This window comes from Acartia tonsa, chromosome 8 (assembly GCF_053477335.1).
Source record: "Acartia tonsa isolate MP-2025a chromosome 8, ASM5347733v1, whole genome shotgun sequence".
NCBI classification, from domain to species: domain Eukaryota; kingdom Metazoa; phylum Arthropoda; class Copepoda; order Calanoida; family Acartiidae; genus Acartia; species Acartia tonsa.
Genome location: NC_137267.1, coordinates 24,793,892 through 24,806,907, shown reverse-complemented (window position 1 = coordinate 24,806,907; position 13,016 = coordinate 24,793,892). Strand labels below are relative to the sequence as shown.

Sequence of the window (13,016 nt, the reverse complement as noted above, 5' to 3'; positions counted from 1 at the left end):
CGCCTGAAAGAAATCAGGCCTTATCTGCTTTAAGTTATTACCTGATGATTAGGAGGCTGGTCACTCCTTTCTCGGATCCAGAAGTAGCCTCTCAGTACTTCTACAACCTAAAACAGGAGACTAATCAACCCCTTGACACCTATTTTGAAAACAAACTTAGGGTGTTCAAACTCATGAATCCTGGTCTCATACCTAAAAAGAAGTGGAAAGAATTCTATCTTAACGTTAGCAAAAATCTGCTGTATACCAACCTTGCCATAGACATGGCCAATTATGTTGAGAGCATGCAATTTTTGGACGATTACAACGCTTACTTAAATAAACTTATTAATCTCGGACAGAGATACGTTAACTGGGATGGGTCTGGCCATATTAGCAAGGAAAACCTTTCTGCTTGCTATTCTCAAGCTATGGAAATGTTCCTACCTAAAAATTCTGCGGAAACGAAAAAACAACCCATAATCAGTATTATCGAAGATAATATCCCCACTAACACGGCAATGTATAAAGAAAACTTAACCGAAGAACCTGACGAGGTTCCTTCTTGGGTAGACCATGAGGATGATCCTATTGCTTGGGATCAAATCGAGGGCGTTATAGGAGCCTTTAATGGGAGGAGTAAAAATATTAAATGCTGGCATTGTAATATCCCTGGCCATGTAGTGCAAAATTGCAACAAAAAGAAAGCTGGGGAGCCCCCAAATCCTGAGTCCCGCTTTGGTAAAACACGGAGTAAATTCACGCCCAGAAAAGCTCCAAGTAATAGTAATAAAATACCTGAGCAGTATGCGCGTAAAACTATCAACCAAATGGATCAGGAAGCCAGCGAGGAATCTGAAATAGATAAATATGTTCAAGCGATTGTTAAAAATCACGTCCTCTAAATATAAAAGTGGATTTATGCGATATTAATTGTCCCTATCCCAGAAAATAAAAATTTGCTGAATGAGTTTCATATTTTGATATGAAAGATAAACAAAATATCCCATGCCAAGCTAAGCTTGCAAATTCCTTAATATCAAATATCCCTTGCCAAGCAATGCTTTGGCGCGAAAAAATAAAACAAATTATTGTTATTAAGTCTGACTAAGCAACACAAAATAAACTCCTCCCCCTCCTTTCCCTATCCAAATGTAGCTGATACAGGAAATTGGGGGAAGTAGGGAAGTAACCTGAGGAGCATTTCACATGCACTTAATATTTCCATTCTTTAAAATCTAATAGTCTTTATCAAGAAGCTAATAAGTGAATACCTATTTTCTATTTAGTAGTATTTATTTTTAATATTGCACGACTTATCTAATATGTAAATATCGTATATTTTGAATGTATATATAGTAGAATCTAAAACATTCTAGTTTAATTTTTAACCGCTAGGGGAACTTAAGCGAATTATCTGTATATAAACAATGATTTTTGAGTTGAACCCTCAGTATCGACTTTATCTGAGAGTTGCTCACTCTTAGCCTCTGATTTTTGTAGCTGAAATATCTCAGCAATTATGTATATTAACTTATCCATATGGATACATATTATTGCATTTTGTACAGTGACAATAATAGAACTATATTTAATTTATTATGTATCCGAAAGATGTCGCCTAGAATGCTACCGCGGTCCGTATAAGTAAATGATAAGGTTAAGAAGGGGGGGGGTCTATGGAAAATCTGTATAAATACAAGCAAATTTTCAAATCTAATTCAGTTGTCCTTCAGTTCTTTGTTGTTATCATTTACTCATTTTTGAGCTGCAATCAAGCAGCATTTAAAAATTAAAATCTTTAATCATTTAAGATGTGATTAATAAAATCTTAAAACATTTTGATTAAATCATTTTCCGCTAGGATTACTAGCAGAATGAAATAAAGTTAGTTCTATTAGCTTCCGCTAGGATTACCAGTGGAATAAAAAGTCTATATAAAAGTGAATGCACATTATTAATCGAGGCCAGTTACTACCAAAGCAGTTACTACAAACCACATCCTATTTTTTTAAGCTGATTTCAGCATTAATTATACTCTAGTAATTATATAAGCTTGTTCTACCCCATAGGTGGTAAAAATTAAGTATAAATACTAACAATATCGGAATAATAAACCAGTCATCATTGACCCTCTTTATTATATTAACCATATCTAATAATTTTTGAGCTATAATTTAGCGCTAACCTTAAATTATCTGTATCGTGAATCAGATACTGACTAATGACACTATATTTTGTATAAATACAGATGTAAGTCAAAAAATAAGTCAGTCTGTTTTTAATGTCTTGTTAGTTGCAAGCTGAACACTTATTTTTAAGCTACTTTGTAGCCCTTCAATCTTTTAAAACTTTTTAGTTCAGTTTTATTCCGATAGGTTTCTATCATATATCCAAGTATATAAATAAGGACCCGTATAAAAATTAAGTAGTTTCTTTAGAACTATTAACATTCTCATGCTTATTGAGACATTTCTGGAGCTGAAAAGCGCTTGATAAAAAAAAACTTAATGAAACCCAGAAAGCTATACAAAATTATTTTAACAATTAACCATATTGTTAAAACATTTCATTATTTAAAAAATTTCGACAGACAACTATACCTGGAACACAGGAAGTCTCTGTGTGAGGATTACCATCGTCTAACCGCTGAGGTGGGAATCTTGGAAAATATGCATCTTAGGCTTCGACTAAAAATATAATTTATTTTATAATGCCTATCTGTGCAAAACTAAAAGTTCTTAATCCCGTGGGGGGGGAATTCCTGCAACACGCTTTAGTGGATACAGGAAATAACTTTAGGTCCCTTATTTCTAGAGAAATCTTAGATGATAATAAAATCACATTCACCCCCGCCAATCTTAGCGCTCTGTCTGTAGATTTAAAACCAGTAAATATCATAGGACATGTAAGTTTAAAATTCAGCTTTGATGGGTCAGATAAAATATTCGAAGAAACGTTTTACATCCCTGAAACGACGTCTAAAATTATAAATCTAGGATATGAATTTCTCAAAGTTAATCGAATTAATTTATTATTAGATAAGTTTTCCTTTGAGCTCCCCAATGGCGAGCAAATCCCCATAGAAAATTCAACAATTAATATAGTTGAAGAAAGTAAAAACGTACCCTTAATTCCTACAAATAATGTTCATACGGAACAAAACTCCCTTATCCCGGGAATAAATTGGAGTAACAAGGGGGGTACTGGGACATTGAAACAAAATAAAACATGCGTAAAATTAGCAAAGAAAACAACATTCTTGCCGGGGGGGAATACAACGGTGATAATAACTCCTATTCATCAGAAAAATAGGAAGCTGTATATATCCCCAAATAATTCTAAAATGACAAGCCATAACGGCTTAATGCTTATGGAGGGTATTTATAATGTAAATGAGAAAGGAGAATGTTGGGTAAATTTTGTTAATTTAGCAGGAAAAAATATTACCTTATTGGATAACGTTAAAGTTGGATACTGCTTTGAATTCGAATCAGATCCCCCAAATTCCTGCAATAAAAGTATTAATCAAATAAATGAATTATCAGGAACTACACTTCTTAAAAGAATTAAATTCATTAAAGAAAAATTAGATTTAGAAAATAGTGATCTTATCAAAAATAACCCAGGGATGAAGGAAAAGGTAATAAAATTATGCCTTGATCATTTTGATATATTTTCGGCTGACGATGCCGATATTGGTAACTGTGACCTCTTACAGTATAAAATAGACTTGATCCCCGGGGCTAAACCTATTAAGGCTAGAAACATTCAGTTAAACCCATTATACGAAGCCAAATTAAAAGAACAAATTGAAAATTGGCTAAGGGGGGGCGTCATTGAGGAGGGCTACAGCGAGTGGTCCTCCCCAATCTTTGCGGTAAAGAAAAAACCGACGGCTGGGGGGGAAGGCAAGCTTAGGTTCGTTATCGACTTTCGTGCGCTTAATAGTGTAACACGAAAAATTAATTGGCCCCTTCCCCTGATTTCTAGTAATTTAGAAAAATTAGGCACTGGTAATGTATTTACCACCCTCGATTTGACTAGCGCATTCCATGCGCTAGCCATTTCGAAGGAAAGTAAACACTTGACCGCGTTCACAGCCCTTAACAGGCAGTATCTTTTCAAGAAACTGCCGTTTGGACTGTGTAACGCGCCAAGTGTTTTCTGCCACTTGATGGACAAAGTCCTAACCCTTATCCCTGGCTTATATGAATTTATAATATCTTACCTTGATGATCTTATCATATTCTCAAAGAATGTTGAGGAACATCTGAGACATCTCAGAAAACTCTTCGGAGTCCTAAAAATAGCAAAACTTAAGTTAAATCTAGCCAAATGTAAATTTTTCACATCCGAATGTACATATTTAGGTCATATAGTCAGTTCCCAAGGGCTTAAAATGAACCCCGAATATTTAGAACAAATTAAAAATTGGAGCAGGCCCAGGACTGGCAAGGAACTCCAGCGTTTCCTGGGCTTCTCCAATTATTATAGGGCCTATTTCCCATCCTATGCGAAAAATTCTTGTACCCTAGATGAACACAGAAATGATAAAATTATCGATTGGACCGATTCCCTATCAAAAGATTGGGAAAATTTCATAAATATGTTCTCAAATTCTATAAGTAAAGGCTACCCCCAGTGGGATAATCCTAACCCCTTTATAGTAGACGTAGATTTTTCTACGAGTTATTTCGCTGGAATTCTCAGCCAAAATCAGGGGGGGGTAGAAAGAATTATTGGAATATGTTCCAAAAAATGTAACGGGGCAGAGAAAAATTATCCAAGTTATAAAGGTGAATTAGCATGTCTAGTATTTGTTCTTAAAACCTTTCTTCATTATTTAAGATTCAGAAACTTTATTGTGCGTACAGATTCGATTTCCTTAGTTCATTACAAAAAATGGCAAAAAGGAACAATAAATGGTGTAACTGTAAGATGGATTTACTTCATCCAAAGTTTTGACTTTACAGTAATTCATCGAAAGGGTAGGGACCATTGTAATGCCGACAATTTATCTAGAGGGCAATTTTTATGCAAAGAACATAAGGAAACCGATTGTGAAAAATGTACTAGCTCATTTACCTTGGATCCTTATGAACAGGATTGCCCATACCAAGACCAGATTTTTGAGTTACATTCGGCTTCGGAAGTCGGTGTGAACAATGTTTGGCAATCTGAAACACAAAAAGATCAAGTATTATCTGAAATTCGTAGGTGGATATTCGAAAAAAAGAAGTTGTCGAGCTTTGAGAAAGCTGAACTAACCGGCCGGAAAGAGGTCCTTTTTAAATTAATAGAACATTTATACGTTATGGAAGGACTTCTAATATTTAGACAACCTCTTAGCAATGGAACATTCATTGAAAGACCCGTCGTACCCATTGGATTATATAATAAAGTTTTTGAATTGGCACATAATAATAGTATAGGTCACAAGGGGGTTAACGAAACAACACGCAAGATAAATGAAAGATTCTTCCTTATAGGAATTAATAAGTTTGTCGAATCACGCATTAAAAATTGTATTACCTGCCTAAGAAAAATAGGACAGGTACCTAAACACAAGCAACCTATCACCCATTCAGCCATTAGTCACGAGATTTTTGGCCAGGTGTCAGTAGACCTTATCGGTCCTTTAACCCCTAACTATTTTCAAGGACAACATGTCCGTTACATATTTATACTAGTTGACCTATTCTCTAGGTATATTATCGCTCACCCCATCAAGGACGCCACCGTGGAAAGCACGGTGAAGGTCATCCTTGAACAGGTGGTACCCATCTACGGCTTATTTCGGTCATTGAGAAGTGACAGGGGAACAAATTTTACTGGGGAAGTTTTCAAAAAGGTTATGGATGAACTAGGTATCGAAACTAAACTTATTCCCCCAAGAAACCCTAATAGTAACCCATGTGAAAGGCATAATCAAAGCATTTATGCAGGTCTAAGATCCGATGACCGATTTGAAAGTAAAGACTGGGCAAGAAAATTAGCCTTGACCACTTTTGTAATTAACTCTAGTACGTCTAGAAGAACGGGGTATACGCCTTATTACCTCATGTTCGGCAGGCAACCAACTCTCAATCTCGATTTCTTTTCTCCAATCTTGCAGAAAAGGCAGGACATTGATTGCAGATCTTACTTGAACTACCTAAAAAATTTGGAAGAAATTATTACACAGGTTTCCAAAAAATCTAAGATTTATTTAGAGTTTCAAAATAAATCTAGGAAGGCTTCATCTCCCCTTTTTGTTAACGACGTGGTCTTTGCATTTTTTAACCTAGTCAAAATAGGTGTCAGTAAAAAATTGCAATCTTTCTATGGGGGTCCTTTTATTGTAACAAAAAAATTCTCAGAGGCCCTTTTTGAGCTCAGTCCCTTTGGATCAAATCCAATAAAAACTAACCAAGTTGTTAGTAGAGATAAAATACGGAAAATTGATTCTAAAGTAGAATTATTGGGGGAAACACTTTCCTTTAACGTCTTTCCTATTGAGGAAATCGTCCCGTCTGAGGAAATAACCTTAGGAATAGATAATACCGGGCAAGCCGAAATAAACGATAATAAAGGTATGGAAAATGACGATTTTACCTACCTAGATAACGATGGTGACGATTTTATAGAAGGAAACCCTGAAACTAGTCAGGATTTACCCCAGGGGGAGGTGGATTGTGATGGGGGAGGGGATATAATGGAAAAAAACTCACCATTTGAGTCACAGCCCAAAGATCAAGAATCCCCTGGCGCAGATCGGTCATCCGGTCCTCAAATTCACGTCGAAAATAGTTTCTTGGAAGAAACCGTCCCGTCCGAGGCTTCTTTCTTTGCACAAAGACCCAAACAATCCAGCCCTGAAAAGGTTATTAACGTTAACAAACAAAGCATAGTACCCAAGTATATATTAGAAGAAGAAAGAAAAACTAGGTCACAAGGGGGGGATAACCGCATACATGTCCAAATCGGACTGCATAACCCAATTAAAAGGAAAAAATAAAATGTATATAATTATATAATATAAAACCAAGGTGGCAAATGTATATAGCTTAATCTACGTATGTATAATAACGAAAATAAACAAAAAAATATATGTTAAAACTAACTAATTAACATATTTCAGAGAAAAACGAGAAGCATAAAAATAAAATGCAGCATCATTTGGCAAAGGCACCAGGAGCTCGAGGTAAATTTATTTTGGGATTCTTGGGGCTTTTTATTATTTTGGCAAAATCAAATGCGTCCGAAATAATACAAATAGATGCGACTCAATGTGTAGCAAACGAAAATCCGCGTTTGAAAATCTCTGAATGCGCTGCGTTTCTTAATATTACTAATATTGAACAAAAACAATTTCACCTGCTGCAAAAGGTTGAAAGAAAAATTATACCTGGAATTCGTTGCCACCTCCGAACCAGTACTCATTACTGGTATTGTGGCAGATATAGCCACATACACCTCGCTGCTCCAGCTCTTGTAGAGATACCGAACCTCGTAACTTATGAAGACTGTTACACCATGTCCAAAACTAAAATATTTAACTTTGAAGGAAAATCAGTCTCAGTGTATGAACACCAGATGTCATACACGCGTTTCCTGGTAAACGGGACACTTACTTACCCCAACAACATCCTTAACGGCATCGACCCCGCCTGCGAGGGGAACGGCGTAAACATTAACGGCATTTTTATCCCTGGGACATTTGAGGAAAAACAAATAGGGGTCCAGGCTGAGCCTGTTGAATTATTACAAACAAAAGCGGGCTGTTACCTGGGCAGTCACTGGGTGGGAAACAATTGTTTAGATCACAATCTGAGATTAGGCTACGATAGAATTATCTCAGATGATAAAACTGATAGCGCACAAAAATTCACTTCTCCTTGGCGAACGGTAGACATCTTTAATATTTCATTGTTTACATTTGAAGGAGAACAGGGTACCCAAAAATATCTAGTGATCGATCCCCAAATTACTCTAGCACTAGAACTTAAAGATAAAAAACATTTTGAAAGTCTAATTCCCGAATTATTTTATTACAAAACTAATATTGATAACTTAATGGTATGGTTCACAAATGCTATAAAACCATATTTCCCACTCTTAAACGCTAAGGAAAAAGATGATATGTTACCACTAGAGATTTTCTATTCCTACCAACAATATAACAAATTAATTGTCCCCGAAACTCGCTGTTTACAGAACCATTTTCTGTCTAAAAGCAGTATTCAGACTCATCGTAAAAAACTAGTTAGGGCGCTCGGTGAGCTGGATTTAGTAATACAGTGCGACAGTCTTAAAATCAATGTTTCTTTGGGAGAAAATTTACCCTGTTTTGTGGATCATTTTTCGGTTTCATTTAATAATAAGACTATGGGAATATCCCCATTTTCACGCAGATTGGTTAATACCACCCATTTAACCCCGACTAAATGTGCCGAAAATCCAATTTTCTTACATTTGTACCAAGGAAAATTCCTCGGTAATCAAGGGCAGGGTATGCAAATACTAAATGTAAATCAATATCTTATGGATAAACCGATTAGCTTATTTCTATATCATTCTTGGCAAAGCCTAGAAAAAACTAATTTCTCAGAAAGTGCCGAGGAATTATACCTCAGCCAACTTGCCGCAGACTCCAATAATTTTGAAGTAAAAATAACTGACTCCTGGTTTATTCAAACGTATCATAAGGTGGTTGATTTTCTATCCAGTACTTGGTATCATATAGTGCTTGTAGTAGCAGCCATCCTTACAGGAATAGGGTCGTTATTATGCGTCGCTTTTATTATCTACATATTAGCCTGCACCAAAATTCACGCGTACAAAGAAGGAGGTACGAGTGAAACGCACGAATTGCGGGATTTTGCAAATAATGGGGAAAACTAATCCCCTCAAAAAACGGACGACCTGTATCAAGCATATATACCTATAAAATTGTCGTCCCTAAAGGTCGTCTTTGTAAAAATATTTCCTTATTCGGTATAAGGAATTAATGACCCTTAATTTTAAGTTTATTATTTTTGTTTTAGGATTTCCCAGGCGGAATTTTTCAAGGGGTTTTCACCACTCCCATGGGGCCGGTCACTCTTCATACCGTCGAGAATATGAAGAGGCACCCTTTTACAATGAAGAGGACTATTACTATGACAGCAATCATGGCTATCCCCAGGGCGGCCCTGAGGAAGCCTACTATGAACCTGATGAAAACAGGTATCAGCCGCGTGTAAAACCGCCGCGCAACCCTGAAAACCTCAGTGAACTGCAATGTGTCTCAAAGTCAATCCACGTTTACCGCCAAGCGAGAAAAGATGTTCCAAAGGAACTCCTAGACTTGCAAGAAAAATTGCGGCAGGCTAAAAACTTAGAAGCCAACGAATATTCCGATAAAGCCAGGTCTAGAACCAGGCCTCTAATGGAACAAAATAGGGGAGGGGAACCGCAAAAGAATCGGGTGGAATCGCCGCCAAAACGTAGTGCCTCACCTGAATTGGAGGTAGTCGCCGTAAAATCTGCCCCAAAAGCGGTAGAAAAACGTCCGCCAACACCAACAGGCAGCGGCGGCCCAGTAGCCAAAAAGGCTAAGGTGGAAATTCAACCGCCTCCATTACCCCCTAAAAAGAAAGAAACATTAGCAGAAAACAAAAGTGAGCCTAAGGCTTTTTGGGTGACCGCTGAGGAATGGAAAAAAGTCCTATCCTCCACTGTAAAAGAAGCAATGGAGGAAGCTCTTCTCCCCTTCCAGAGAAGTCTGGAAACTAAAATTGCTAGCAATGCTTCATTTGTTGAGAAAGCATATATACAACATGGCAAGCGCCTTATTGAAATTTCCGCAGAATTACTGCGGAACCGCAGAACTTTGCGCGACAAAATTCGCACCGTCTCTGAGGACTCGACCGTTGAGTTAAAATCACGAATGACCACGGTTATTGAGGCCACTAGTCGACTGTTAGACCAAAACTCTGACAGGGTAATTAAATATATTAATACTCGTTGTAATGTAATGAATGTACCTGGGCAGAATGTGGCACCCATAGAGGCATCTCTTCCTGCTGGGGACGTACCCCGGCCAGATGATGATGGAGTTGAGCTGATCTCCCATTATGGCGGTTCTGAATGCTCTGATGAGTACAGGCCCACCGATAGAGAAGGCAATCCAGAGGTCCTGGATCCTGCAGAGGAAAACAGTGACACAGAGCTCGATAATCAAATCAATGAGCTCTTTCCATCTGGAATTGATCTGCCTGTTAATCCGCAGGCTGGCGCTGCCTCTGAAGATCCAGTAGCCACGGCTCCCTGTGAGGGCATGTTAGCTCTCCAGAATGCTGTTGCTCCAGAGCCTCCAGCAGCTCCAGAAAATCCTACTCCCGCTGAACCCAATCCTGCGGATATCGTAGAGAGGGCCATGGCCGCAATCGAAGAACCTGCGAGTACCACATCAACCCGCAGAAGCCGGCGTGCAGGTCAACTGTGAGGGAATATTTCATATTCCCTCAGAGGGGGCAAGTGTGGTAATCAACACCCAAGTTTATGTATCCTTATCCCTGTTCACATTCCTATACTTCTCTGGCTGAGTCAGACCTCCACTTGTAACCGCCATCATACTCCATCCTGCTGTGTTGAGGGCTAGTTGATTGTTGCAGGCCAAAGAGTGAATACGCTTCCTCCCGTCTGCACTCGGTTAGATACAAGCCTATAAGTCTAGGCTGGCGGTATCTATATTTCCCACGTGTTCAAGTACGTCGTTTCTTACCTAACTAAGAAACAGGACGTCCAAGCCTTTAATATATATATCATAATAAATATATCCTATAATAATAATCCCATTAATCTGCCTATTTCTAACCAGTTTTATATGTTTAATAAATGTGTATTTTTTAGAAATACTTTGTTAGATTATTGATTATTAAATTGTATCGGAGCTACTCTATACTCGTATTCGCAGTCTGTCTGTACATCCCCTCATACGTCATTTGCAAGAATTTGCTATGTTTTGTAAGAATTTGCTATGTTTTGCAAGAATTAGCTATGTGAAGGACAGAAAAGCTAAGTTTTTTAAGAATTTGCTATGTTTTGCAAGAATTTGCTATGTTTTGTAAGAATTTGCTATTTTTTGCAAGAATTAGCTATTTGAAGGACAGAAAAGCTAAGTTTTCCAAGAATTTGCTATGTTTTGCAAGAATTTGCTATATTTTGCAAGAATTAGCTATGTGAAGGACAGAAAAGCTAAGTTTTGTAAGAATTTGCTATGTTTTGCAAGAATTTGCTAAGTTTTGTAAGAATTTGCTATGTTTTGTAAGAATTTGCTATGTTTTGCAAGAATTTGCTATGTTTTGTAACAATTTGCTATGTTTTGCAAGAATTAGCCATGTGAAGGACAGAAAAGCTAAGTTTTCCAATATTTTGCTATGTGATGGACCAAAAACCAATTTTATGCAAGATTTTGCTATGTGAAGGATCAAAAAGCTAGGTTTTGTGAGGTGAAGGGAGGCTACTTATGTCCTCAATCTTGCAAAATCTTTGTTAAGGGAGGCATGTTATGCCCTTCATCTAAGAAATTCTCACTAAAGGAAGGCTACTTATGTCCTTCCTAGGAAGGTGACTTCTGTCCTAATTTAGGAATGACTTTGTTTTCTTTCCATGATCCGAATAATCTTATCAATTTCAAACAATGAACGAGGATTCCTGTTATTATGAAGCGTACACAACACATTAACATTATTTCTGTATGAAGTTTAATGTCCTTTTTATAAAATATTTGTAATCTTCTTGTTGCTGCGCTCATTGTAATTATATAGTTAGTAAAAATCTCCGCGCTACTGCCAATTAGTGACACTAAGGAAATAGGATATACGTGGATATATTGAGTATTAAGAGGTGAAAATGTGTCGTCAATTTAGCTTGCTAATATGGATCTCATTTATTGGTCAGCTCTTTCATCCATTATGAGGGGAGGGGATGGGGTAATGTGGTTAGTGCTATTTTATTTAGCCATCTGCGAGCATCACCTATCAAGAGAACATGAAAATCTGGTGCAACATCCAAGTAATAATATATCGATTGTGAAACTGCTTACCTCTCAAGTTTTGATTGTGGAGATTCGTCCATACCAACTAATGAACTCCCACTAATATTCCTTTACAAGAAATCTTATAAGCTACAAAAAAAATGTTAATGATTCTCCATGTTATTACTAGTAGAGATTGGAAGAATGAGATTTTTTAACAAAAAGTGGTCAGGAGCATTTTTCAACATCTATGTAAATTTAAAAAATGCGAATAAAGGATACTTAAAATTAGAATAAAAATGTTTCTACAGATGAAATGTTAAGTATGCTTGTTATAATGTTTTTTTTATCACATTTAACTAGAGGGTGTCTAAAATTTTTAAGTGTATTGAAAACATCAGCTGATACTATTAAAATTAAAATTCGAACCCAAAACATAGAAAAATAAATTAAAAATCAATAAAAAGCTGCTATGATTTGTAATTATTCTCAGAGCTTAATAAGATAACAATTCCTTGTAAGACTGCTGCCACTGACACTCCTGCCCATACCGCCAGCAGCTGCCAGATTGCTACCACTCAGCTGTCTACTAGCCGCTAAGCTGCTACCGGAAATGGATTTCATCATGGATGGCTTTTGCGGTTGAAAAACTAAATGCATAATACTGTTGATAAAAAAAAATACAATAGAACACAAATCAAATGTAAACGAAAAAAATAAACCAAGGTTTAAAATATTATGTAGCTAGCTGCGAATTTCTATTACAAAACAAATAATACCTACGGTAAAATTGTAACAGCATAATTTTTATGAAAAATAGATAATACTACGAGACAAAGGAAGACATACAGAGAGAAAAGAAAGTTAAGCCTACCTCCGCCAGAAGTTTGATAAAGTTCTGCCCTGGCACTGGCTAGAATACCGCGTAGCTTTTCCATCTCTATGGCGTCCTGTTGAACTGTACGACGCAAGCTAGCGCCTCCATCAGGCAGACGTCGTCCTCTAAATATATAAAATTTTAGGAAACACTAAA

General features: G+C 36.9%; 1 protein-coding gene across 2 annotated transcripts in view; it reads right to left on the bottom strand.

The window, feature by feature from the left end:
* LOC145326347 (uncharacterized) overlaps positions 1 to 13,016 on the bottom strand; it is a 51,251-nt gene that overhangs the window by 19,952 nt on the left and 18,283 nt on the right. For both annotated transcript variants that reach the window (XM_080169656.1, XM_080169657.1), the window contains exons 18-20: positions 12,858 to 12,985; positions 12,501 to 12,633; positions 12,053 to 12,115 (exon numbers count right to left, since the gene is read on the bottom strand). In XM_080169656.1, the coding sequence (XP_080025782.1) occupies positions 12,053 to 12,115; positions 12,501 to 12,633; positions 12,858 to 12,985 (324 nt within the window). The remainder of the gene's footprint in view (positions 1 to 12,052; positions 12,116 to 12,500; positions 12,634 to 12,857; positions 12,986 to 13,016) is intronic.